Source organism: Diadema setosum, chromosome 16 (genome assembly GCF_964275005.1).
Source record: "Diadema setosum chromosome 16, eeDiaSeto1, whole genome shotgun sequence".
NCBI classification, from domain to species: Eukaryota; Metazoa; Echinodermata; class Echinoidea; order Diadematoida; family Diadematidae; genus Diadema; species Diadema setosum.
In genome coordinates, this window is record NC_092700.1 from 13,207,171 (window position 1) to 13,233,934 (window position 26,764).

General features: G+C 40.4%; 1 protein-coding gene across 1 annotated transcript in view; it reads left to right on the forward strand.

Moving 5' to 3' along the window:
* Positions 1 to 26,764, forward strand: part of LOC140239543 (solute carrier organic anion transporter family member 4A1-like) — a 180,901-nt gene that overhangs the window by 69,386 nt on the left and 84,751 nt on the right. Inside the window, exon 6 of the mRNA XM_072319377.1 lies at positions 18,313 to 18,434. Coding sequence (XP_072175478.1) covers positions 18,313 to 18,434 — 122 coding nt within the window. The remainder of the gene's footprint in view (positions 1 to 18,312; positions 18,435 to 26,764) is intronic.

A 26,764-nucleotide genomic window follows, 5' to 3' on the forward strand; every position in this document is an offset into this window, starting at 1 on the left:
TGCTTTGAATTCATATCTCTTGTTCATAAAGGAATCGCAATTAGTATACAGCACAGATAGTGGATAGTCATCTGATATTCGCCCACATGGTTCACCTGTAGTGCCATTACATCGACCAGTACGTGCTTCACATACAGTTTCATGATGGAAAACACGAGGTACTGTACTATTTGGTGCTTTAGAACTTGCTTCACAGGGTGCATCACAGGGTGCCTCACTAGGTGCTTGTACATCCAACTGTGCTTCACTGTTAACATAAAGCGATGCTCCAGTGCACATGTGCGAGTAGCTGCTGGTGCTGTTACATATATGTTTATGTACATCCTCATATCCATCTGACTCTGTACTAGTGCTCTGGTCTTCCATTGCTACGAAAGCTTCGGAGCCGTGATCGTTCTCTTCCAGCATTTCTGTCCCCATTCTCTGGTGCGGCCGTGCTCTCTGAGCTTTCCCTCTGAACTGGATTGAGTGAATGATCTGTTTTGACTCGTTTGTCCCCATCATCTGGTGTGCCCTTGCTCTCTGAGCTTTCCCTCTGAATTGGATTGAGTGAGCAGTCTATTCTCACGCTTTTGTTCCCATTCTCTGGTGTGGCCTTGCTCTCTGAGCTTCCCCTCTGAACTGGATTGAGTGAATGATCTGTTCTGACACGTCTGTCTCCATCATCTGGTATGCCCTTGCTCTCTGAGCTTGCCCTCTGAACTGGATTGTGTGACCAGTCTGTTCCAACATGTCTGACTCTATCCTTTGGTGTGGCCTTGCACTCTGGGCTAGATTGGTCCTCTGATGGAGCTTCAGCTCTGATGCGAACTATGCGTCCATTGCGAATCACCAAGTTCTTTTCTCCATTTTCTCGTCTAGATTTCAGTTCCTTTCTGAGTTTGTTGTGTGCGTCACGTTCCGTTCGCGTACGATCTTTGGTCACAATAATTGGCTGGTCTCTTTCACCTTTTTCCTGTTTGAATTTCCACAGAATCTCGTTGCGTGTCGACTCTGAGTCCAGAACTACTTTCAGAGGACGTGATGATTCAGCTTTTTTCCCCAGACGATACATCGACTTTATTTCCACCTTTCTCGATGATCCAAGAGAGTTCTGAACAAGTGATTGTACTTTGCAATAGTCTTCCTCCTTTCGACACTCTGCATCGGAACTCGTTGGTTCAGGTATTCTGAAGAATATAAGGTTTGTCTTCCTTCTCTCTTTCTCCTCCATCTCTACATACCTGTCAGATATCAGCTTTTCGACGGTGTCTAGGATATTTTGATCACATTTGGATGACTGATTTCTTCCAATGTTCTTCACTTCGTCCAACTTCTTGTTCATTGAGTTGTGTGACTCCCTACATTCCTCTCTACAGTCATTAACAACTTCCTTCAACCTGTCAATTTCTCTGTGAAGGACACCTTGCTGATTCTGCAATTGAGTCATAGTTTGTAGCATATTCCTTGCATGCCCATTGCAAATGTCACAGTACCAATGAATAGTGTCTTTTTCCTCCCATAGCAAATCATACAGCTTAGCTGAAACTCGCTGGCAATAACAATGAAACCAGTTCTGGCATAACTCACACTCAACAGCATGATCCTGATCAGAAACAATCTCTTTACAAGATCCACAATAACTCACAGAGTCGAGTAGTGTTGGACTTGCCTCTCTTTTGTCGACCGTTGACTTGGGAGATTCCTTCTTGTTCAGCTTTGTTGGGTCCTCATTCAGGCTAGCACCTCTGGTAGATCTCTTGCTGAAAGTTGCTTTATTTACAGCTCCTCCTCTGCGACTAGCCATAGCTATGGGTGTATGAAGGTCTTGTCCAATGATTGTGAAGCTTGCAAGTTGATATTCCCTCCTTGTTTCGATGGGTGCTCAGCACCAGCACGATAATGCACACCACCTAACTCACTGCACATTCCATACACGGATATGAGCATGTGGGACTATAGTTGAATCTTCCCACAACCACGCTTTGATCCCGAAAAATGAAGTTGAAATATCCTGGTCCAGAATGCCACCAAATGCAGAAATAAGCTTCAGCTTTTACTAAGAAAACATCCTCAAAGGATGCAATGATGGATCAAAATGCTCATATTTGTTGTTCTAGGGTGCAGATTAAATGGATTTCGCTCAGAGAAAACACAGCACGACGCACACGCTCAGCCATCCCCACATACATTTTTACATTTTTTTACTTCTGACCAATCCAAATTGAGAATGCGAGCCCGCGTGCGAGCCTTATAAAATGTTGGAGAGCAAGCATATAATAATTTTGCCCTCCCCCCCCCCCCCCATAATTAATAATTCCCGAGATGAGAAGATTTTCTTGCTTTTTTTGGCAGACAAAAAGTTCCCCATGCATAAAAATATTGCAAGCTAGGGTAAGTATATCATCGCCCCCCCCCCCCCCACAGAGCTATAATTCCCGAGATGAGAAGATTTTCTTGCTTTTTCTGATAGAAATCTGTCTAAATATTTCACCCAAAGTGTGCACAAGGTTGCTGAATTTCACTAAAAAAAAAAGTCTTTCTCATGTTGGAGGGGGATACCTCTTCCCACACCCTCTCCCATTTGGTCTGTTTTCCATGGACTTAATACACCTTTAGATTGATGTAAAATTTACAAATGTTTCATCGAAATTGTGCATCAGATCTGTCACTTCACTTTAAAAAAAATGCAAAAGTTCCGTCATGTCGGAGGAGATAATTATCTCCTTTCAATTGACCCTTTCCCTACTTGGTTTCCCTTCATATCATTAGTACACTAAAAGTCTTGAGGGATTGAGAGCTTCCTAAATTCCAAATGTCTTTATGAGCTATTTTCATTTGAATTCTAAAAATGCAACAGCTTCCTCGTATGCAGGGGCATCATTCCCTGAGGACAAGGGGCAATTGTCATTTTATCCCTCTATAATTCTCGAAATGAGGAAACTTTTCTTCCTTTCTTTGATACAAAACTGTCCAAATATTTCACTCATTGTGCAACGGATTGTTTTATTTCAATTCGGAAAGTGCAAAATCACCGTCGCGTGGGAGGGGATACCCCTCCCACACCCTCCCCCGTTAGGTCTCCAACTATACACTTAGGAAACATGGGGGATTTAAAAATTTCAGAATGTTTAATGAAAAAGCATGTTTGATATCTGTTACTTGAATTCAAATATATTCAAAAGTTCCCTCATCCTCTTAAATGTATGTTTCTCCCGCTCGGTTCCTACCCACAGATTAAGACTCGACACATTTGGGGAATGACAATTTTTCGGAGTATTTCATAAAAGTGTGCATGAGAGTGTTCTATTTCAATTCTAAAAATGCAAAAGCTCCGCCGTGTGGGAAGGGGCTACCCCCTCCAACACCCTCCCCCTGTCAACTTCAATGTATTACTATGCCTACACATAGATGTTGCCTACACACACACACACGTGGAAACAAGGGCTGAGATGCAGCGAGTTAGTCAGGCAGTTATCTTTTTCCCTTTTTTGATAGGAAAAAACAGATTTCACCAGAAGTGTGCACTAGAACGTTGAATTTCAGGTTTGAAAATGCAAAATCTCCCTCCATCGCACATATGCTATATTCCCCCTTCAAGTTTTTGCCTCCCCTCCCCCCACCCCCACCCCCCCCCCCCCCCCGGTCATGAGAACGGACCGACGCCGCTGCAATGGATTATGCAGAGAAAAAGTGTGCTAAATGTGTTAAAATGAAAGGTTCATAATTGATTATTGTGACAATAATTATTATCAGAAGAAATAACTTTTAAAGAGCGATCCCTATTCACTAAAAATCACGATACCAATTACGAGCCACTTATACTCTGTGTCTGGAAACATACCAACCAAAGTTCACTGAGACTTGCTTGAATTGACTCGTTTCTAAACGGCTTCTTGTGCTTCTGATTGACTGCAATACATTACATAATTTTCTAATGAAAATGTGAAGTCACAATTGATTATGTCAATATAGGATCATGTGTTATATATATATATATTACATACATTGTTGGTCAAAAAGGTGGAATAATTTTGTATTGAATAAAAGTCGACCGTTTTTGTTTGCATTTAAAAGGCTGTCTGTAGACAAGCTGGTATGTTATTGATTACGTAATGTTACCCCATTATTCAGGTGATATTTGAACATGAGGAATGTGTTATTACCTAACAAAGTTACCTTGTGCAGACTATAAAGCCCTGTGCAGTTTAAATATTGCCCTTTTTTGCTGACTTTGCACCGTGTAGAGAAAGCTCTTTTTTTTTCAAGTTCCCTGTACTGTTTGCATTAAAAATTGGTACAGAGTCCCCCTAGTCTGTGCCTGGTCCAATGCTGACGGTAATGCGCGAGAGAGTGATAGCGCTTAGGCAGGAGGGCTACAAGCAGACTCGTATAGGAGAAATCCTAGGGATTTCACAGGGTGCAGTCTCTAAAATCCTTAAGCGTCATCGTGAGAGAGGAAATGTGCTGCGACGGAAATCGCCAGGACGTCCCAGACTGACAACAATTAGAGATGGTCGCCAACTGTTGAATCTTAGCCGCAGAAACCGGAAGTTACCCGCGATTTGTCTTCAGCGCTTGTGGAGGAGACATCATGGAATCAACGTCTCAAGATCAACAGCCAATCTCAGATTGATACAACATGGCTACCGAGCACGATGATTGGTTAGATGTCCACGCCTGACGGTTAGCCACGGGGAAGCTCGTTTCCTTTGGGCCAGCAGCACAGGACGCTTCAACTGGAACATTGGCAACACATTATCTTCATGGACGAAAGCCGGTTCATCCTTGAACGTAGAGATGGGAGACAGTTAGTTCGTGGGTTAGCTGGGGAAAGTCTTCGGGATGACTGTGTCCACGAGACAACCCAAGGTGGAGGAGGCCCAGCGATGGTCTGGGCCAGAATCCATTACGGAAGAAAAATGCCACTAGTGGTGCCGGATGGCACCACTAGTGGCGTTTACTTATCTGGTGAACACCGCTGTCTACAGGGAGATATTGGAGTTCCACTGCCTTCCACATGAAAGACATGTGTATGGGTTTAATTTCCGACTGCAGGATGATAACGCTAGACCGCACTGGGCAGCTGTAGTTAGAGAATTCCTATAGAGGCAGAGGGGGTTGAGCAGTTGCCATGGCTAGCTTGTTCGCCAGATATGAACCCCATAGAACATGCATGGGATGCCCTAGGCCGAGCCATCAACGGCAGAGAGGTCATTCCTCAAAATCTGCAGGAGTTGACAACTGCGTTGAGGGAAGAGTGGGAAGCCATACCATCCTGTCGACGTCAGCAACAACCTGGTGGACAGCATGCCACAACGCCTACGCACTCTGATTCGTGCTAGGGGTGGATATACCCGGGGTGGGCATACCCGATATTAGTGAATCTTAAGAACAATGACTAGATTTGATGTGAACTTGTCAATGGAATCACAGAAAAAAAGTCATCTGGAAAATTGAATGACGTTTAAAACAAATCATATATTCTGTTGATAAAGTTTCTTTGTAATATTATCAATTTTCTTTCATGCCCGTAGTTTTAAATAATTTAGACTTATACTTGTTAAAAATCACTGTGAAAGTGTATAAGTAGCATGATAACAAAGTTAAGTGATTGACATACATCAAACATATTATTTTCCAAGCACATTGTAATACATATGTCGTTAAAATTTGAGAGAAAAGATATTCCACCTTTATGACCAACAGTGTATATACATGTATACTAGGTGTTTCAAAAAACATTTCCCACTTTTGATTCTTAATAATTCAAAAACTATATATCAGATAACACTGTCATTGATTTGAGTGATAGCTGAATAGTGTACAATTTTGTTGAAGGTGGTTTAAATATGAAAGCATAAATCAGTTTCATGAAATCCATGATTAATTTCACAGTTAGGTTCCAAATTTTGCTCTATTTTCAACCCTCTGTACAAAACTTTCACTTTGCACAGGGGTCAATGGGTGTGTACGGGAGAGTGTGGTTAACACCCTGACAATGTTCCTGAATGCTTCATTATTTATTCATGAGAAATTTCACTATCACAACTAGTCTTTATTCAGCCTCTGGCAGTATCTGTGTAAAGTTAAACGCCTGCCGATACTGTCGTTGAGTCGCGACCAGTGGCGTATCTAGGGGGGGGGGGCAAGGGGGGCACGTGCCCCGGACGCCACTCCTTGGGGGCGCCAAAAACGAAAAAACGAAAAAAAAAAAAAAAACAAAAACAAAAACGAAGGAAAAAAAACCCAAAACCTCGCCCGGACGGGAGGAGGGAGAATGGGGGGGGGGGGGGTGGGCAGAAAACCAAATCAAACAAGATTAAAACAAAACATGATGACGCGGTCAAAATTACAATGTTTATTGTGTTCACACACAAGAAAATCATGTTTTGTAAGTTGAAATACAAAAATTTTCGGCTCGCTCGCCAAAATTTATATAAAAAAAGCAGATGAGAACAAAACGTGATGATGACGCGGACAAAATGACAATGCTTATTGTGTTCAAACAAGAATTCCTTGTTTTGTAAGCTGAAATACAAAAATTTTCGGCTCACTCGCTCGTACTAATTTAGAGTATTTTTTCAAGTCCTCAGTTTGTTGGTATAGATCGTTATCTATAAGGCCGTCACTGTACCTTGATTAGAATTGCAAGATTTAATAAGCAAAAAATGACAAGAATTCCATGTTTTGCAAGCTGAAATACAAACATTTTCGGCTCGCTCGCCAAAATTTATCAAAAAAACAAAAAATAAGCACGATTCCTCCAGGCAAGTATACCGTAAAATAAGCTTGGAAAATAAATTTTTCAAAATATACTTAGGAAAAATGTTTGAGCTTATTCAAAATTCCAGTTTTTCTTGAAAGCATCTTAGATAAGTAATCTTTATGATATTTCCATGATAAATCATGGTTGATATAGAGGCCTAAAAATTTAAACGATTCAACTTGAATTGATCAATCATTATTCATGTTTACATCACCTGGCAAATGAGTAACAGAATTACTGAATAACATAGACGTAGTTTTATTTACATTGCAAGATAACTTGTTTGCTTGAATCCACATTTGAACTGACTTTAACTCTCTGTTCACGACATCTAAAAGGTTTGTTGGGTTTCGATGTGAAAAAAAAAGGATATCGGAATCATCGGCAAAAAGAAGGAAGGACAAAACATTAAGTGAATTTCTGAAATCATTTATGTAAAGAATAAACAAAAGTGGGCAAAAGAGAGATCATTCAGGGACCCCGCAAGAAAGTGTTTTCAAACTAGAACTAAAGCCGTTAATACTGACAAACTGTATCCTGTTGTTTAGATAGCTTCTGAACCAGTTCATGGCCTTTCCACGTATCCCATAGTGCGAGAGTTTATATTACAAAATATCGTAATCAATAGTGTCAAAGGCCTGGACATGTTCAGAAATATACAAACTGCATGTGATGAATCGTCTATAGCGTGGGCCGCTTTATCGATAAAAGCAAGCACAGCGTGAGTAGTAAAGTGGGGTTTTTTTTCTAAATCAAAATTGAGAGTCTCAAAAAAATTGCATTCATTAAAAAACTTAATTACACGAGAATATATCAAATGATCAAGAATCTTGGAAATTGTGGTCAAAAGAGAATTTGGACGATAATTACTTACATCTTCTTCATTACTTTTTTTTTGTAAACTGGAACCACTTAAGCAATTTTCGTTTGACTAGGCACTGTACCAGTCACACGGGATAAATTCAATATATATATATGTAAGAGGAGACAAAATTTCGGATATAATATTTTTCAGTAAGAAATTCGTGATGCCATTGTGTCCAGCACTCTTTTTTTATTTTAATTTGTGAACTATATGTCTGTTTCGACACAAATTGTCGCCCCGGCACAAATTATCGCCCCCTGAAACAGGCGACAAATTGTGCATGGAGCTGACGGCACAAAGTGTCGTCTGTCGACAATATGCGCAGAGGGCTGACGGCACAAATTGTCGCCCGCCCTCGAAGCACATTTTTTTTTTTTTTTTTGGGGGGGGGGGGGGGTAATATCATTCTTGACATAGTCATTGAAATACCAACACATATAACTTACATGGCTACATCCATGCAAACAAGCCATGTAAAAAGTCACGGTGAAGTTTCAAGGAAGTGTGTATGTGCGCGCGTACATGATAATTGAGTGTCCGTTCGTGTGTGTGTGTGCGTGCGTGCGTGTGTGTTATTGCATATTATGGAAGAATGTGTGTTGAGGTGGTTTATATGCATTATGAGGATTTGTTCGAATGTTACTTTGTTGTGCTTGTTTATAAATACGTATGGATTTGGGGTGTGCATATGGTACTTCGTTTGTGCTAAAATCAACTAACGAGTTAGAAATTATTTACGGCGTGTCGAAATTATTCGCTCATGCTTACACAAACAGATGAATTGATCAAAAGTTATGAGCCATTATACAAACTTGCCATAAAAGCTTAACATTTGGCCCTTAAAATTCGTTGACCCCTGCCTGTGGCCTCTGACCTTGTGGTGACTTTCAATTTCCCAAGGGACATCCATCATCCAAGTTTTGTCACAAACGGACCAATCGATCAAAAGTTATGGGTCATAATAGAAAACGCGCGCCGTAAAAAGTTAACATTGGGCCCAAAAAGTTTGTTGACCCATACATGTGACCTTTAGCCTGCCTTCTGATACCCTTCAACTCTCCAAAGGATATCTACCATCCAAGTTTGGTCTTAAACAGACCTATGGATCAAAAGTTATGAGCCATAATAGAAACGCGCCGTAAAAACTTAACATTTTGGCCCGAAAACTTCGCACAAACATCAAAGCAAAAACACAAACAAACACAAATACGCACACAGGCACGCGTCGCATTACACACAGACAAGCAAACCACTACCACTATACATGTACAACCACCACGCATGCACACAGTTTCCACATATTGTATTATTATACTCCAAACACCCACACACACAGCTATGCGCAAACGCATAGACAAGTCACATAATACGGACCTACAAACGTATCCGGGCACTAAACCCCCTGGGCAACTACCCTCCGGATAACTACCACAAGGATAATCACCCCCAGGGGTATTCCCCCTAGGGCAACTACCACCCGGACAACTACCCTCTTATAGGGCAATTACCCTCCAGGGCTATTACCCCCTAGGGCAACTATCCCCCGGACAACTACTCTCAGGGCAATCACCCCCAGGGTAATACCCCCTAGGACAACTACCCACCGGATAACTACCCACCGGGTAACTACCCCATCCCCCGGATAACTACCACCCGGATAACTACCACCCAGATTATTACCCCTCGGACAATTACCCCCTAGATAACTACCCCCGGATAACTACCACCCAGATACCTACCTCCCGGAGAACTACCCCCTGGAAAACTCCCCCCCCCCCCTCCCCCGATAGCTATACCACCCGGAAAACTACCCCTGGACAACTACCCCCTGAATAACTACCCCCGGATAACTACCACTCGAAAGACTACCACCCGGAAAACTACCCCTGGACACCTACCCTCGGATAACTACCACCCGGAAAACTCCATCCCCCCCCCCCCCGATAAATTCCCCCCCCCCAAAAAAAAAAAAAAATCTTAGATAACTAGGGCCTATACCCCCCCCCTATTTAAATACCTCCCTCATCGTGAAACACGTAAGCAGCTGTAGCCACGTTCTCCAACATTTTGTGTGCATTTCGTGCGATATAAGACATTCATGTACTAGTATATCATTATTGTATACATAGATGCGAGGGAACGAAGCGAGCGAGAGGGGTTTCCCCCTCCTATGGTGAGAACTTTTTGCATTTTGATGTTGTAAATGGTGCAATTTGAGGCATTTTTTTTTTCGTGTTTTATCGAAACAGTCCCAAATGTTTAAGGTAGCAGTTCATTTTGATGTAGCTAATTGAACAATATTGCCTATAAAATTGTATAATTTAATAAACTTCTTGTATTAATTATTACACTGAATATCATGAACGCGACCGAGCCCGAGCGAGCGGAGCGAGCGAGGGTGGGGGGGGGTGGGTGGGAAGGGGTTTTCCCCCTCCCATAGTGAGAACTTTTTGCATTTTGATGTTGTACATGGTGCAATTTGATGCATGTTTTTGCGCTTTTGTCGACTTGAAACAGTCTCACTTGTTTAAGGTAGCAATATATTTTTATGTAGATTATTATTGATAGATTTGCCTTTTCCCAAGCACAAAACGCAAGAACACTTTCATCATTTCGGGAATTATTGGGGGACAAAATGACGAGTTTGCCCCCCCCCCCCACCAGTCCTCCAGGATCGACGTCCCTGCATACGAGTGAGCTTTTGCATTCTTAGAATACAAATACAAATGAATAATTTTGATGGGAAATTCGGAGAGCTGTCAATCCCTAAAGTGTACTAAAGTTTTTATGGGAAACAAAGCGGGTAAAGGGTTGATTGAAAGGAGATATCCCCTCCCATCCGTGGTGGATCTTTTGTGTTCTTTTGTGTAACTGAAGTGACAGACCTGTGCACACTTAAGACTAAACATTTGGGAATCTGTCAATCTAAAAGAAATAAAAATGGAAAAGGGTTTTCAGAATTGAAATTCTGCAATCTGATACACACTTTGGATAAGATATTTGGACAGTTTGCTATCAAAAAAACGAAAGAAAATTTTCCTTATTTCGGGAATTCTTGGGATCAAAAGATATGTCTGACCCTCCCCCCTTCCTCCAGGATCGACGCCCCTGATTTTGCATTTTTAGAATTCAGATGAAAATATTTCGTAAACACATTTATGATGTAATCTGGGAAAATTTCAATCTCTTAAGTGTATACTATATATGTATATTATATATATATAATATTATATTATTTTTTTTTTGAAACCCTCCGTCAATTAAAAGTATCTAGATATCTCCTCCCACCCATCCTTTTTAAACTAAAGTAACAGACCTGGTGCACACTGTAGACAAAACATTTAAGCTCACTTTTAAAATCTTTCAATCTAAAGTGTATTAAGTAGAAAGGACTGAACGGGGAGGGTATGGGAGGGATTAGGGCTATCCCCCTCTTACACGAGGGGGATTTGTATTTCCAGAATTGAAATTCAGCCATCTTTGGGTGAAATATTTAGACAGTTTTCTATCAAAAAAGTAAGAACATTTCCACATCTCGGGAGTTACGAGGAGGAGCAAAATAATACACTATATGTTTGTCCCCAATACTTTTATGGGGGAACCATCCCCTCCCCCCCCCCCCCTCCATCGACGCCTCTGCATATGACGGAGCTTTTTGTAGGTGAAAGATCTGCACACTCTTTGATAAAATATAAGGAAATAGGTCACTCTCAAAAGTGTACAAAGTCTATCGAAAGGGACCCAGTAGCGGAGCTTTTGCATGTTTATGATTGCAATTCAACGATCCGGTGCATATAGTTCTGGCGGTATTTGGACAATTTTCCATAAAGAAAGTCTGGACGTCTGGACCATACCTTTTGTCGATATTACTTTCTTCGCGAGCTACAAGATAGAATACTGTTCAGCTCTGTTACCGGTCTGAAGGCTATAGAATTATATGTAATAAGCTGTATTTTTATGCCTCCGCCACGAAGTGGTGCCGGAGGCATTATGTTTTCGGGTTGTCCGTCCGTCCTTCCGTCCGTCCGTCCTTCCTTCCATCCCTTTCATGGGGTCAAAGGTCAGGGGTTAAAGGTCAAGCCAACACTTCAAAATTTTACTATTTCCCTCATATTTATGCAATGCCAGCAGAATTATTTTTTTTTACACTTGGTGTATGCATGTATAACCCAATAGAGATTCTCTGGGTTTTTTTCTCAAAGGTCAAAAGGTAAAAGATCAAGTGAAAGTGCTGAACTGACTGTTTCCTCCATATCTAGGAAATGATTCAAGTTATCTTGAAACTTACTACATATTTATGCATGTTCTGCCTGAATTTAAGGGTCAAAGGCCAGATGAAAATGGCAACAATTTACTATTCAATACAGAAATTGCACTTTTTCTCCATACCTTGAAAATTACTCAGTGCATAAACTTATGAATGGATCAAAGTCAAGTTAAAGTTCTTAAATCTCCAAATACATGCTCTCCTATTCATCCAATTAAACCTAGGTCAAGGAAAGTGAACATTCAACACATTTGTGACAAACTTGTCATTTTAATATTTTGCCAATTTTGTGAAAATGTAATCACACATTGTCCACATGTACTATAGACCTATTAGGAGAACCATGCATTATGGCGGAGGCATACCAGTCGCCATAGCGACATTTCTAGTTTTCTTGTCTTTGTGTTGTCCTTGTTTATTATCGGAACTCTGCTCTCTTGTAACCCTTGCCCTTTTTCTTCTCTTGCTTCCCTCTCCCCCTTCTACTATTCCTACTTCATTCTTTTCGCAGCGATGCTCGCATTCTTCCGTTATTCCTTTTCTTCTGTTCCTTGGGTCATTACCTTGTGCACTCGAACACACTCTGCATAGTTCTCGCTGAAACTCGAGTTCGGTCTTGTCATTCTTCCTTAATATTCTAGATGATGCGAATTGAAAACTTCGCTTTCAGTTCACTAAATAACGACGATTTTTTTTTTTAAATGTTTCATCAAGATTCAATATCATATACAATTAATGACCCCCAAAATGATGAGTATCCTACTGTTTATGATTTCGATTTTTATGAAACAGATATAGAATTTAATGAGGATAATCATGAACAATATTTAAGTTCCAAGTGTTATGCGATGAATCAGTTCAAATCTTTAACCGGAATCACTGATTGTTTTTCGTTATTGCTTTTGAACATAAGGAGCTTGAACAAGAATTTTGATAACTTTTGTTGTTTTCAGGACAATACTCATGAGATATCTTTTTCTATAATACGTCTTACTGAAACATGGATTACTCAGGATTCTGCTTCCGCATATTCTCTTCAAGGCTATGATTTTATAGAAAATAGTAGACGCGATAGAATGGGCGGAGATGTTGGTTTATACGTTAAACAAAACCTTAATTACATTATACACAAAGATTTAATTTGTATGAACTGAGTCGTTGAGTCATTATTTGTTGAAATCAAGGTCGCCCATGCCAAAAACATACTTGTATTTATAATGTATAGACATCCTAATTCTAACACCCAAGATTTTTTGGATTAATTTCAATTTTTATTCCATAATCCAATATTTCATAATATTTCATTATATTATGGGAGATTTCAATATAGATTTATCTAAGTTTCAAACAATGAATACTGCTCAGTCTTTTCTTGATATTTGTCCACATCTTTTTTACCCCTTATAACCAAACCAACTCGAGTAACCAATCACTCGGCAACTCTTATTGATAACATATTTTGTGATATCAACCCCTTACCGGTCTCTGGTATCATTCTTTCTGATTTATCAGACCATTACCTATTTTCACTCTCATACCCCGTCAGAAAAAAATTACCATAAACGACCCGGTGTCGACTTTCCGGAAGGTGACACCTGGAAATATAGAGAGATTGCAAAATGACCTCGGTAATGTGGATTGGTCTTTTGTATATAATACCGAAAATATAAATGAGGCTTATGATTTGTTTATGAGTACTTTAATTTCGATTGTGGAAAAGCATGTTCCTGTTGTTAAAAAGAAATCTAGAAATTATAAAAGATCCCCTAAACTTCCATGGGTATCTAAGTCTTCACTGCGATCAATCAATCGAAAGAATAATTTGTATTATGCTGATAAAATTAAACGTACTCAACAATCTCATGATAAATACACTTCATATAAAAACGTCCTCACACAAATATTACGTTATGAGAAACGGAAATATTTCACTTATCAGATAAGTTTGTTTAAACATGATAAATTATTCAAAATACTTGGAAATTTATTAATATGGATATCAACAAAAATGAGGGCAAACCCCGTATTACATCAATCAAACATGGTGATTTATTTGTTGATGATGTTTCCTCAATAGTTGATATCTTTAATCAGTATTTTTCACAAATAGGAAGTAATCTTGCCCAAAATATTCCACATACTCTTCTGAATTTTCAAGATTATTTAGAAGTCCGTAATCCTAGTTTATTGTTTTTCATGCCTTTGCATAGAAATGAATTATTAGATAATAGTTCAGAATTTAAAAAATAAAACAAGTTCTGGATATGACAGCATTGATAATGTCCTTTTAAAAAGTATTATCGATTATATCGTTGATCCACTTGTATATGTATTTAATTTGTCTATAAGTAATGGTGTTGTCCCTGAGGCTATGAAAGTCTCCAAAGTAATTCCTGTCAATAAAAAAGGGGAAAGGGAAGATGTCTCCAATTATAGACCAATATCCCTGCTAACCTCTGTTTCGAAAATATTAGAAAGGGTTGCTTACACCAGGCTTTTGAAGTTCTTAGACACCCATAAAATTATTTCTGATCATCAATTCGGATTTCGACAAAAGCATTGCACATCTCATGCAATCCTTACCTTCTTTGACAGAGTTTCAAAAGCGATAGATATATTTCATCATACTATTGGAGTCTTCCTGGACCTCTCCAAGGCCTTTGATACCATAGACCACAATATACTACTTCACAAATTATCACATTGTGGTATCAGAGGAAAGGCCTTGGGGTGGTTCAGGAGTTACCTTACTAATCGAGAACAATTTATACTTATCAACGGTCATGCATCGACTACGCAAAATGTTAACTGTGGTGTTCCTCAAGGATGCTTACTAGGTCCCCTTTTATTTATTCTCTATGTCAATGATATGTCAAATTCTTCAAACACCCTCTCTTTCTTATTATTTGCGGATGATGCTAATGTGTTTTTATCTGATTCTGATTCTGATCGATTAATTGATACTTTAAATAGCGAATTAATGAAGTTACTCCAGTGGATAAGAGCGAACAAATTATCAATAGATCTGCAAAAAACTAAATGCATGCTGTTCAGTAATTCGCTGGAAAATTTACCGAGAAATATTTTCCTGGAAGACACGGTCATAGAAGAAGTCTCTTCCATCAAATTTCTAGGTTTGATTCTGGACAATAAACTTACCTGGGGTTTGCATATCGATTCTATATGTCGTGTTATTTCAAGGAATATAGGTATTATAAACAAAGTCAAATTCTATCTTCCAAAAAATGTACTTTTTATGTTATATTCTACTTTGATACTACCTTATTTAAACTATGGGATACTCGCATGAGGAAACACTTTTTCTACTTATACAGAAAGAATATTATTATTACAGAAAAAAAGCTCTTCGTATCATTTGTCATGAATCGTGGAGAAGTCATACTAATAATTTCTTTCATGAAAATAATATTTTGAAAATTTATGACCTCTGTTGTTTACAATTAGGACAATTCATGTATAAACTCACCAACCATTCGCTCCCCCTTGTGTTTGATTCCATGTTCTTAAAGAATGAAACTGCTCATGCATATCCAACCCGTCAATCCCATGAATATCATTTGCCTTTGACTAGGACGGTTTTTTGCAAAATCTTTATTCTCCTTTTCTGGACCAAAATTCTGGAATTCTCTTGATAATAATATAAAAGAAGCTTTTAAGTTTTAATACATTTTCCTTAAAGTTAAAGAATCATTTAAAAACTTCGTATGCAGCATAATCATTCTTCTTTTTTTTTTACTTTTGATTTTCAAAATTGTTGTTGCTTCGTTAATCTCACTTCTCTTTGTTCATCAGCGAGCCCGTGCTTCTGTGCCTCCATTGCCCTGAATATGACCCACCATTTCCCTCTCCTCCCCCCACCCTTTTGTCCACCTCTGACCTACTACCTTCTTCACTACTGTATCTTTCTATCCTCTCATCAATCTTTCCTTACAAGAGAGCCGCCTTGTGTTTGTTAATGTGCGTCCGTATGTGTGCATGTATGTGTGTATTACTCTGTCTGTCTTCTTGTCTTTTTCTTTACTACCGCTTAGGGAAATTCGTTGTTGTTTTTTGTAATTATATTTTTTTCTATGAGGGGACTGCATTCTACAAGCTCTACTTTTTATCAGTCCCCTCCATTTCCAGCAATATTTATCCATTTACCACAGTGACGTAATAGCTGTTTGTATCTATGTTAATAATTTATTTGTATCTCTTCTACAATGTAATTCTGTTCATCGCATTGTGGTACTGATTTCCTGACGTCTGTGTATACGAGCGTTTCATTGTATTTCTAATTATGTGTTTGTTGGAAGTGAAATAAATCAACTTGAACTTGAATGCGGGCGTACGAACGTCATGCAATATGCCAACATTAATACAATCACATTTCTGCTTCCTCCATTTTTTTTCCTCAAATTTCAGGGGGGAAATGATTGTACAGGCCATCCCCCACGCTCCTCCATTTCGGGGGGGGGGGGTGCATCCCCTCATCCCCCCCCCCCCCCCGATTTACGCTCATGGCTGATATGCTTAATCATGCTTTGCCTTCTTCTCGGTTGGGTTTTTCAAATTCGCTATTGTGTAATCTTCAAAAAAAGATGTCACAAAACTTCAACGGTTGCAAAATTCTGCCGCCCGGTTATTAACTTTTACTATACTAAGTTTTATTCCATAATTTTGTCACCTATCATCCGTTCCTTACATCGGCTTCCTGTAGTTAAAAAAAAGAAAAAAAAATTTAAGGTCTTGTTATTAGTACATCATTCGGTTTATACCCTTTTCCCCGTATACCTCTATTCCCAAAATACAGTCCGACACGAAGTCTACGTTCACCGTCAGATGTGTTGTTACTCCAAAAATCCAGAGGAAAACATGGATGGGATGATCGTGCTTTCTCCGTTATAGGACCAGAATATTGTGGAATCAGCTACCTATTCAGATGAGGCAACTGTCATCTACAAAATATTTAAATCCAAACTTAAAATTTCTGTTCCCCTCACACTGAGGATTATAACTGCAATCTATAATGTTCGGAACAATTGCATTCTTTATCTGGTATGTGGTTATTTGTTGCTTGTCATTTTCTTCTGTGTTTTCATGCTTGAACATGTATGGTAAATATATTTCTTTTGAAACGTCATGAGCATCGAAAAAAAGTGGACCTGCGCCCTGTACAAGTATAGGCACCATAACATTATGATTATGAGCAGCATATTTGTCGCCAGGCGACAAATTATGCAGGGGCGACAATTTGTGCCGTCAGCTCCTGCAGAAATTGTCGCCCCGAGTCGGGACGACGACTGTTGTGCAGTTCCCAATTTTTGACCGCAATGGCGACGATTTGTGCAGGCAAAATGAAACGTAGTTTCACAAATTGTCGTCGACCATGCACTATGAATTGTGTGGTTGTGGTGGTTGCTCCGGTGTTATGCTTTGGTGAGTTGGGTATGACTGGTAAGTTATGCGTATGTGTGTGGGGGGGGGGGGGCTGCATGGTATGTCTTGTGTATGATTTGTAGGTGCGGACCCTAGACGAGCATTCTAATTAAATATTAATCAAACTGAAGAGAAAGTCTTACCACATAAATCTCCAGCAGCAGGCAGGAGCAAAAGTCTACTGTGTCAATGAAAATACCTTCAACGTGTATGAGCACGTGTTTAGAGTTCACAGCGGCGTTGATTTCAAAATAGTATGGGTGTGTCAATTTCAGCGGTGAGGCGGGGTAGGAGAGAGAGACCGAGAGAAAAGGCATACGAGGGAGGTACCCTCCCTGAATGTTATCTGTCTTTGTTCACTTTTTTTCACTGCATTACTTTTCTTCCATCAGCCTTAACTTCAACTTCCATTTCACTTTGCTTTGTCCCAGAATAAGTTTGTCATGCTTTATGCATGAGCTAATAATTTCGACACCTCGGAAATGATTTCTCAATCGTTAAGAGTTGATTTTAGCACAAACGAACTGCCATATGCACACCACAAATACATTCGTATTTATAAACGAGCACCAACAAACACTCAAACAAATCCTCGTAATGCATATAAACCACCTCAACACACATTTTTCCATAATATGCAATAACACACACACGCACACACGCACACACACACGAACGGACACTCAATTATCATGTACGCGCGCACATACACACTTCCTGGAAACCTCACCGTGACTTTCTACATGGCTTGTTTGCATGGATGTAGTCATGTAAGTTATATGTGCTGGTATTTCAATGACTATGTCAAGAATGATATTACCCCCCTCAAAAAAAAAAAAAAAAAATCTTACTTCGAGGGGGGGGGGCGACAACTTGTGTCGGTGCGACAAGTTGTGTCGCAACAACAGATTTTAGATACGAGAGGTCACTAGTGTTGTCGATTTTAAAACTATATGGAATTCAAATGTAGTTTTGCCATTCATTTTACTGCAGTGTGACGTTAACCCCTGACAATCCACTTTGGATCGGAGCGTGGTGGCTAGGATTCCTCATAAGTGCTTGTCTAGTGACGCCAATAGCTGTAATCCTATTGGCTTTCCCAAAAGAGCTTCCAGGTATGATTTTCCATTTCACTTTCTGTAAACCTTGATATGCAATGCAAATAAGTATGTATAAATATGTATATATATATATATATATATATATATATATATAATACATTTATACAGCGTGTCCCAGAAAATATGAAACCGAGTTTCATTACAATTCTTTGGGTTCAGAATTACATAGTTGCTTTATAAATTGTACATGGATTGAAAGATACACTTCTCTTCTTTCATTTGGTGCACAACTCATTGTTCAAAATTCGTGCATGACTGAGTTAGAACAATAGATAGTAGTGCTACTAAATTTTCATTTGCACGAGCAAATGTCGACTTTGAATGAGTTTTTCAGACTTTTTCAGCAATCTTTTGCAAAATATAAAATCATAGCCTTAATATCCATTCTTTGTCCTTTATATGACATCCCATGCGTCAAAAATGATCAACGCCTGGTCGAGAAAACTGAACTTGAAAATATGCTTCCATTTTAAACAGATGGATAGATAGTAAATAAGGAGCCAGTTAGCTTTCCCGAAGTGCCCAACTTTGCAGATAACAATGGCCTTCATGCTCTAATGAATTTACACAAACATGAAGGGAGGGGGAAAAAGAGACTGTCACTGATGGTTCGGTTGTGAATAGGGTCTTAAATCAGCACATGACCATGAACTTGCATGACCATGTAGCTAACTACAGAGCAAAAGGTGTTCCGACCCCACCCCCGAAAGAAAGACGACTTTCTGCCCTGCATTTGCACCTTTGAAATGCTAGAAGCGCAAGTTCAGTGATAAATAAAGTGATGCACCCTCTCCTTCTACTTCACCTCTCCCTTCAAAAACTTCAAAACCCTGTCAATGATGAAGGACTATAACCACGCGTGAGGGAAATGTAGAGAGGAATGAAAACAGTGAAATAAGTTTGAGGTACAATGTGTATCATTGTTGTAATGTTGATTTCCTATAGCCATTGGACTGCGTGCAGCCTGAGCATACTCACGATATTAGTCTTCAATAATTTTTGTTATGTCTCATAGCTTATTCTAAATAAATGGCAACAAAGAGCTTTCCGTCTCATACAGCATTCTCTGTAAATACCCCCCCCCCCCCAAACGACATTCATTGTAGCACTGTGGTTGTTTTGTGTGAATTCAATGGTGCAGATGAGCCCTAATGCTAAATCGGGAGAACCGAATGCTTGTTTTTCGACTATCCGTAGAATCGGTAGAAATGAAACATGTTTTCATGCAAATTTTTCTCAAGCATACGTTATTCATATTTGACGCGTTAGGTCTCATTTGAAAGAAGAAGATATGAATATTTGACTAATGAACTTTGTTTTTCGAAATCGTAACGTTAAAAGTCTGAAAAATTCACTTAAAGTCACAATTTGCGCGTGCAAATGAAAATTTGGTAGCACCACTGTTCATTGCTCTAACTCAGTCATGCATGAACGATGAACATTAAGTTGTTCATCAAATGAAAGAAGAAAAGTTTATCTTTCCATTGATGTATATCTCATAAGGAAAATGTATGATTTGGATAGTAAGAAGTTGCATGGAAACCCGGTTTCGTTTTTTCTGGGACACGCTGTATATATGTATAATATTTATATAAGATAAAAACAAAACTGGAACAGAGTTCATGCTGAACTCACCAACGGTTTATTTCTGCACACAAATTTTCGAGCGACTCGCTCTTTCTCAAGTGTTGATACTGAGAGAACAGTAAGAAAAATTAAGCCATAACAATATAATGCAACCGTGTTACCAAGGATGCGCGCTTAAACTCATCAATGCTAGGCATCAAAGATAGTAGAGATAACACAAAAGAGATTTTTCCGGTTCTAGGACTGCTCCCCCGGAGGACAACTCCCCCGGGGACTACTCCCACCTGACAACTCCCCCAGAGGACATCTCCCCCGGAGGACGTCTCCCCCGGGGGACCACTCCCCCGGGGGACCACTCCCCCGGGGGACCACTCCCCCGGAGGACGTCTCCCCCGGAGGACTACTCCCCCGGAGGATGTCTCCCCCGGAGGACAACTCCCCTGGAGGACGTCTCCCCCGGAGGATGTCTCCCCCGGAGGACAACTCCCCCGGAGGACGTCTCCCCCGGGGGACCACTCCCCCGGGGGACCACTCCCCCGGGGGACCACTCCCCCGGGGGACCACTCCCCCTGGGATAACTCCCCCGGGGACAACTCCCCCGGAGGACTACTCCAGTGGAGGACTGCTCCCCCGGAGGACCACTCCCCCCCGACGACAACTCCCCCGGAGGACAGCTCCCCCGGAGGAAAACTCCCACCTGACTACTGCCCCGGGGGCCAATCCCATACTGAACAGAGATTTTTTTTTTTGTCCTAGAAATTAAAACTAAATTCATCTGTTTCATCAAATTCAACTCCCCTGGAGGACGTCTCCCCCGGAGGACGTCTCCCCCGGAGGACTACTCCCCCGGAGGATGTCTCCCCCGGAGGACAACTCCCCTGGAGGACGTCTCCCCCGGAGGATGTCTCCCCCGGAGGACAACTCCCCCGGAGGACGTCTCCCCCGGGGGACCACTCCCCCGGGGGACCACTCCCCCTGGGATAACTTTCCCGGGGACAACTCCCCCGGAGGACTACTCCCCCGGAGGACTGCTCCCCCGGAGGACCACTCCCCCCGACGACAACTCCCCCGGAGGACTACTCCCCCGGAGGACAGCTCCCCCAGAGGACAACTCCCACCTGACAACTGCCCCGGGGACGTCTCCCGGGGGCCAATCCCATACTGAACAGAGATTTTTTTTTTTTGTCCTAGAAATTAAAACTAAATTCATCTGTGAACAAACATTATTCTTTTTATATAAAAGAATGCTTAAAATTGGCGTTACCTAAGACACATCCGTCTTTATAAACAAAGTTTTTGAAATCTCAGCACAAAGTTAAACATTGTACACGCTACATGTAATGTCAAAAAAAGTAGAAACGCAGGTCCATTTTATCACTGAAAGTTAGTCAAGAGATAAACACGCTCATTGGCGGAAACACGCTTTCTGGGGGAAACGGAGTTCATTCCTTAGCATGTACCTATTATTCTTCATTACCTTATTATATTTTAAGAAGTCCATTCCTTGATGATTTTCATTTTCTTTTTGCAATTCATGATTATGATAAGGAATATATTGTTAGAATTACCTTTTCATTGTGGTTATGATTTTTATCTAGATTCTTATGATAGTTATTATACTGTGTGTCACTGTCAGTAATTTTATTTTTCAATTTTCGTACGCTATGTCGGAGAAATAATCGACAGAAAAAATATGAATAAATTTGTTCCTGAAAAGACTTGAACGTGTTAAAAGGTAATGTCTTCCAACAGCGCTGGGAAAGCACACTCGCACGGCCAACACAAATCTCTCAACCACAAAGATGGGATAATTCGAGTTTCAATTCATTGAAAATTGAGTTTTGTTTAACACAATTTTATTTTATCTTATCTTATCTTATCATATCTTAAATTGACATTTACAAAGAAAGAGTTGTTTTGTTTTTGTTTTTGTTGAAATGTATGCCTGTTAATGAAATTTGTATTTTTTATATTGTAAACTGACTGTTTTGGGTGCACCAGGTGGGTTGGGGAGGATGGCCTGAGGGCCCAAGTCATTCAGTTGGCTCATTCCAGACCCGGGCTGCCCAACCTTACCACTCCAGTGTATGTTCTGATTTCGAAATATGTATTATGATATTTGTGAATGAAAGCCGAATAAATAATAATAATAATGATAATAATAATAATAATAATAATAATAATAATAACAATAATAATAATAATAATAATAATAATTTGATAACGTTTGAACATGGAAAAAAAAAATGTCTAGCCGAAGAGTAATTGAAGTATGCAAACAACACTTTGCACGTAATGGTATACCGGAGATTGTGGTATCAGATAACGGTACACTGTTTACAAGTGACCAGTTCAAAGAGTTTGCTTGTCAGTACCAATTCAAGCATGTCACATCTTCACCTCACTTTCTACAGAGCAATGGGAAAGCTCAAAAGACAGTACAGATCCGGATTGGGGGGGGGGGCATTGGGAAAAACACATTTTTCTTCTTCTTCAGAACCAGTTGGCAGCTTTCAACCAAACTTACTGGGAACCATCTCCAGGGGATATAGAGTCCCAAAGTTGTTTGGGTGTTTAATGTGGTCCCCAGGGGTCGGGGGTAGCCACCCCCCTTAAATCTTTCTCTAGACCCAAAAGCACTACACTCAAGATATGATTTATGTAGATACTTTATATTAATCAATTTAATATGTTGTTCGCGACAATACCTACTGGAATCCCCTTGGGGAACCGGGCCTCTAAAGATGGGTGAAAGTGGGGGGGAGGGGGATGAATTCCATTTTTATCTTCTTCAGAACCAGTGTGCAGATTTCACCCCCCCCCCCCCCAAAAAAAAAAAAAAAAAAAAAAAAAAGTTGTTTGGAATCATTCTAATGAGATAGGGGCCCAGAGTCAGATTTATTGGGTATGTGGCCCGGGGGGGGGGGGGCCCTAGAAAAATGGAGAAGTAGCTTTAAAGGTGCATGGTCCCGGTGTTTTAGTCAAATGCGTACGCGGGCGCGCGGCGCAAGTTTCCTATAGAGACCTACGCTATCGACTTCTCTTTGGCGCTTACGCTTTGGCCCACTTTCCTGAGTCCGAAGAAGTCCGATTCAGTGTAGTCAGTGGTCCGATCACAGTTCGGCTCATGAATCAGCTGAGGGGGATGACAGCTTTAGCAAACTTCTTTTGTGATGTCACAATAACAAGTACATATGCACGCACTCTGGCATTACTACAGACTGCGCGATGCGCAAAGAAGACAACAAAGGCAACGTTACTTAGCAACACCTACGCACTTTACTCTTCATGACAGCTCAACTTCGGCAATCTTCGTATCAATGCTAACGATGATCGGCAGTATCATCAACAGCGCCATCTACACTACCGGGACTATTCCCCTTTAATTTACAGGGAAATTGCGTCAGATGTGGTGACTGTGATACTCGGGTGGGCGTCTAGCACACCCCCCCCCCTCCCTCTCCCCCGAGCTCTTGTTTTCTTTCTACACCAATTTGAAAGGAATAATAAGTGAGCAATAAACAGATAAACTCGGATATAACAAAGCAACAACTAGCAAGTTTGGACTGCAAAAATGCAAAAATTTTCAAACACGCTCGTTCCGTCGCTCCCACAATGACTCTTATTTTGTTGACATTGGTTCCTTACCGGCCATCAGTTTTTTATAACGTAATATCATAATAAATAGAAGGAAAATTTACCCATTACTAAGGTGTCTCAAAAACACAGACCATTTTTTTTTAGCAATTGGTTCCTTACCGGCCATCAGTTTTTCATAACGTAATATCATAATGAATAGAAAGAAAGTTTACCCATTACTAAGGTGTCTCAAAAACGCAGAAAAAACATATGCGATCACATTCAAACCTACATTGTAAAAGTCTTCTAAAGAACGCATGGTTTGTGGAACCTTCCTCTAGATGTAAAAGGAAGGAAGAAACTTATGCGTGTTCACCCAGAAAAAACGCAGCCACCGAAACTTGTTTGACTCATGTGACCACCGCCATTTTGCTCGGTCAATTTTTCACGGAGTGGGCACGCTCAAGCATGTCGGTCGGTCCGTTGCAAAATCTTGTGGATCCAACTACTCTCTCATTTTTTTTAGCAATTGACCCCAAATTTGGCATGTGTGACCACTATCAAAGATGGATATGCAAGATGCCTTTTTTGTAATATAGCATAATGCGTTGCCATGGCAACGGCAAATTTTCGTAAAAACTTGGGGATCGAACTATACTTTCTAATTTTTTGAGTAATTAACTCCAAATTTGGCAAGTGTAACCGCTATCACAAACAGATATGCAAGACACTTTTTCATTAATATTGCACAAAGCGTTGCCATGGAAATGGCAGATTTTCATGAAAATGTTATAAAATGTTGTGGATCGAACTACACTCAATTTTGCAGCAATTCAGTCTAAATTTGGGAAATGCGATCAATGTAAGGCTTAGTTGTTCAAGACCTCTGATGTGTGTGTGAATAAATCTGTTGCCATGGCAACAGCATTTTTTTACCAATCATACAAAAATGTGTGGATTGACCTAACTCCTTCAGTTTTTAAGCATTTAGCTTGAAATTTAGCACGTATGTGACCACTATGGTACGTAGATTTGCATACTTGCGTATTTGCATACTCTTTTGTCATTGTTGATCAATGCGTTGCCATGGTAACAGCATATTTTGAATGAAAATCATACAAAAATATTGTGAATTCAGTTAACTCCCTCAGTCTTTGAGCATTTTGGCTTGAAATTTGGCACACGTGACCACTATGGTACGGAGATGTGCGAACTTAATCGTTCGTCAGTAATACGTTGCCTTGGTTGCAACATTTTTCACTAAAAGCATGCAAATATAATGTGGATTCAGGTAACTCCCTCAGACTTTGAACATTTACGTTGAAATTTGGTACATGCGAATACTACTAGTACAGATCGACATGCACAAACTTTATTGTCATCATTTGTTGAACAATGTGTTGCTACTCGTACCAACGAGTATAACGCGTTAGTGTAGCCTGTATGAAAAAAATAATTCAGGATATTTCTATAAATTCTAGGAGTTTTTAGTGTTCATTTCAGGAGGACTGACTTTGAAAAGTGGAAGCACTGATACAGGGGCGGATGCAGGAATTCTGTAAAGGGGGGAGGGGCGCAAACAATTTTTCTGGCGCTACTTCCGGGTTTCATCTCATTTTTTTCTTTTCTTTTTTCTTTGAGTCCTCCGCATAGCCGCCACACAGCCTACATAAAGCGTTTATGCAAACATTGACCTAGTCTGGCTTCCAGACCCTCTGCTCGTACTATTTCGCTATACAGGATATTGACGCCCTTAACGTCGAAAACTGGAGTAGGTTTAGGTGATTTTGTCTTGCGCCCTTGCCTTCGCAAAGACTGCGACTTCCTCGCGGGGCTGCAACTTTGTCGCCGCGAAGTCCAGGAGGCAAAGGGTCTGGAAACCAGACTAAACCAGACTAAAATTGCCCTAGCAAAATGGCGACGCAGCACGATAAACTGGCCGCACGGTCTCGTGTATGTTGGGAATTGGGACACGCAGTCCACGTCTTTTAGTTCGGTGGGCAGCCCCCATGAAATCACTGACACCATTGTAGAGTCCGCCCTCTTGTGGTGAGGAGGAGAAAAATCTCTTTGAGATTACAAAATAGGAAGGCGCGCGATAAAATGGACACAAAATGGCTACCCTACATGACGATACAAAAGAGAGCTAAGTACAAAGAGATTTTTCTCCTCTCCACCACTAGAGGGCGGACTGTACAATAGTGTCAGTGATTTCATGGGGGCTGCCATTGTACCCACTTAGTAATGGCGGACTTTGCGTACTAAGTAACATTTCTACAGCGCGTATTACGCGAACTTCTGAACTTTTACGCGAGTACGCACTTCTTGATTTGGCTGCTCCTCGGTTGCTCGTTTGGTAGCGTGTTAGTACGAGGGGTGAGCCTACCGTCTCGTTGTCAATTGGGCATCCAGTGCTCCCCGTGCACTCACAAAACAATACAGGGCGTATGAAGAGTCCGCACTCTAGCAGTCACTGGGGAAAACCTCTTTGGCTAAGTACAAACTCAGTACACCTAGAAGCATCATTCATTTCCAAAGGTAGTGGTATTTTTATTATCTTAAAAAGATTTAAAAATTATAGTCGTAGCTTTTTTCGATTAAGGGGATTATTTTGAAGAATGAGATTTTAAAGTAATAAGGATTATTTCGTGGAGATAAAAATTTGGCAACAACATGATCTGAAAAACAAAACTCCCTCAAAGACGCTAAACAACAACAACTTCAAAGACAGCGCGTCTCAGGTAAAGACGCACAACACATCACCTGAGACGCGCTGTCTTTGAAGTTGTTGCTGTTGTTGTTTATCAAGCGTCTGAGTGGTCTCAGGTGATGTGCGTAGGCCGCGCGCTGTCCATTTGTTTTGTACAAAGGAGAGGAACAAGCTGGTTTTAGATTCGGATATTCAACTATGGACCATGTATTTTCATTACATGCTATTCTTGATTTTTATTTACAGAGAAGGAAAAGGGTGTATACAGCTTTTGTTGATTACAAAAAAGCATTCGATTTGGTTGACAGATCTTCACTGTGGTTGAAATTGTTTGACCATGGAATTAATGGTAAATTACTCCGGGTCGTTAAGCATATCTATAGAAAGTCAAAATCCTGCGTTTTTTATAACAATTCTAAATCAGATTTTTTAAAGAGTAACATAGGTG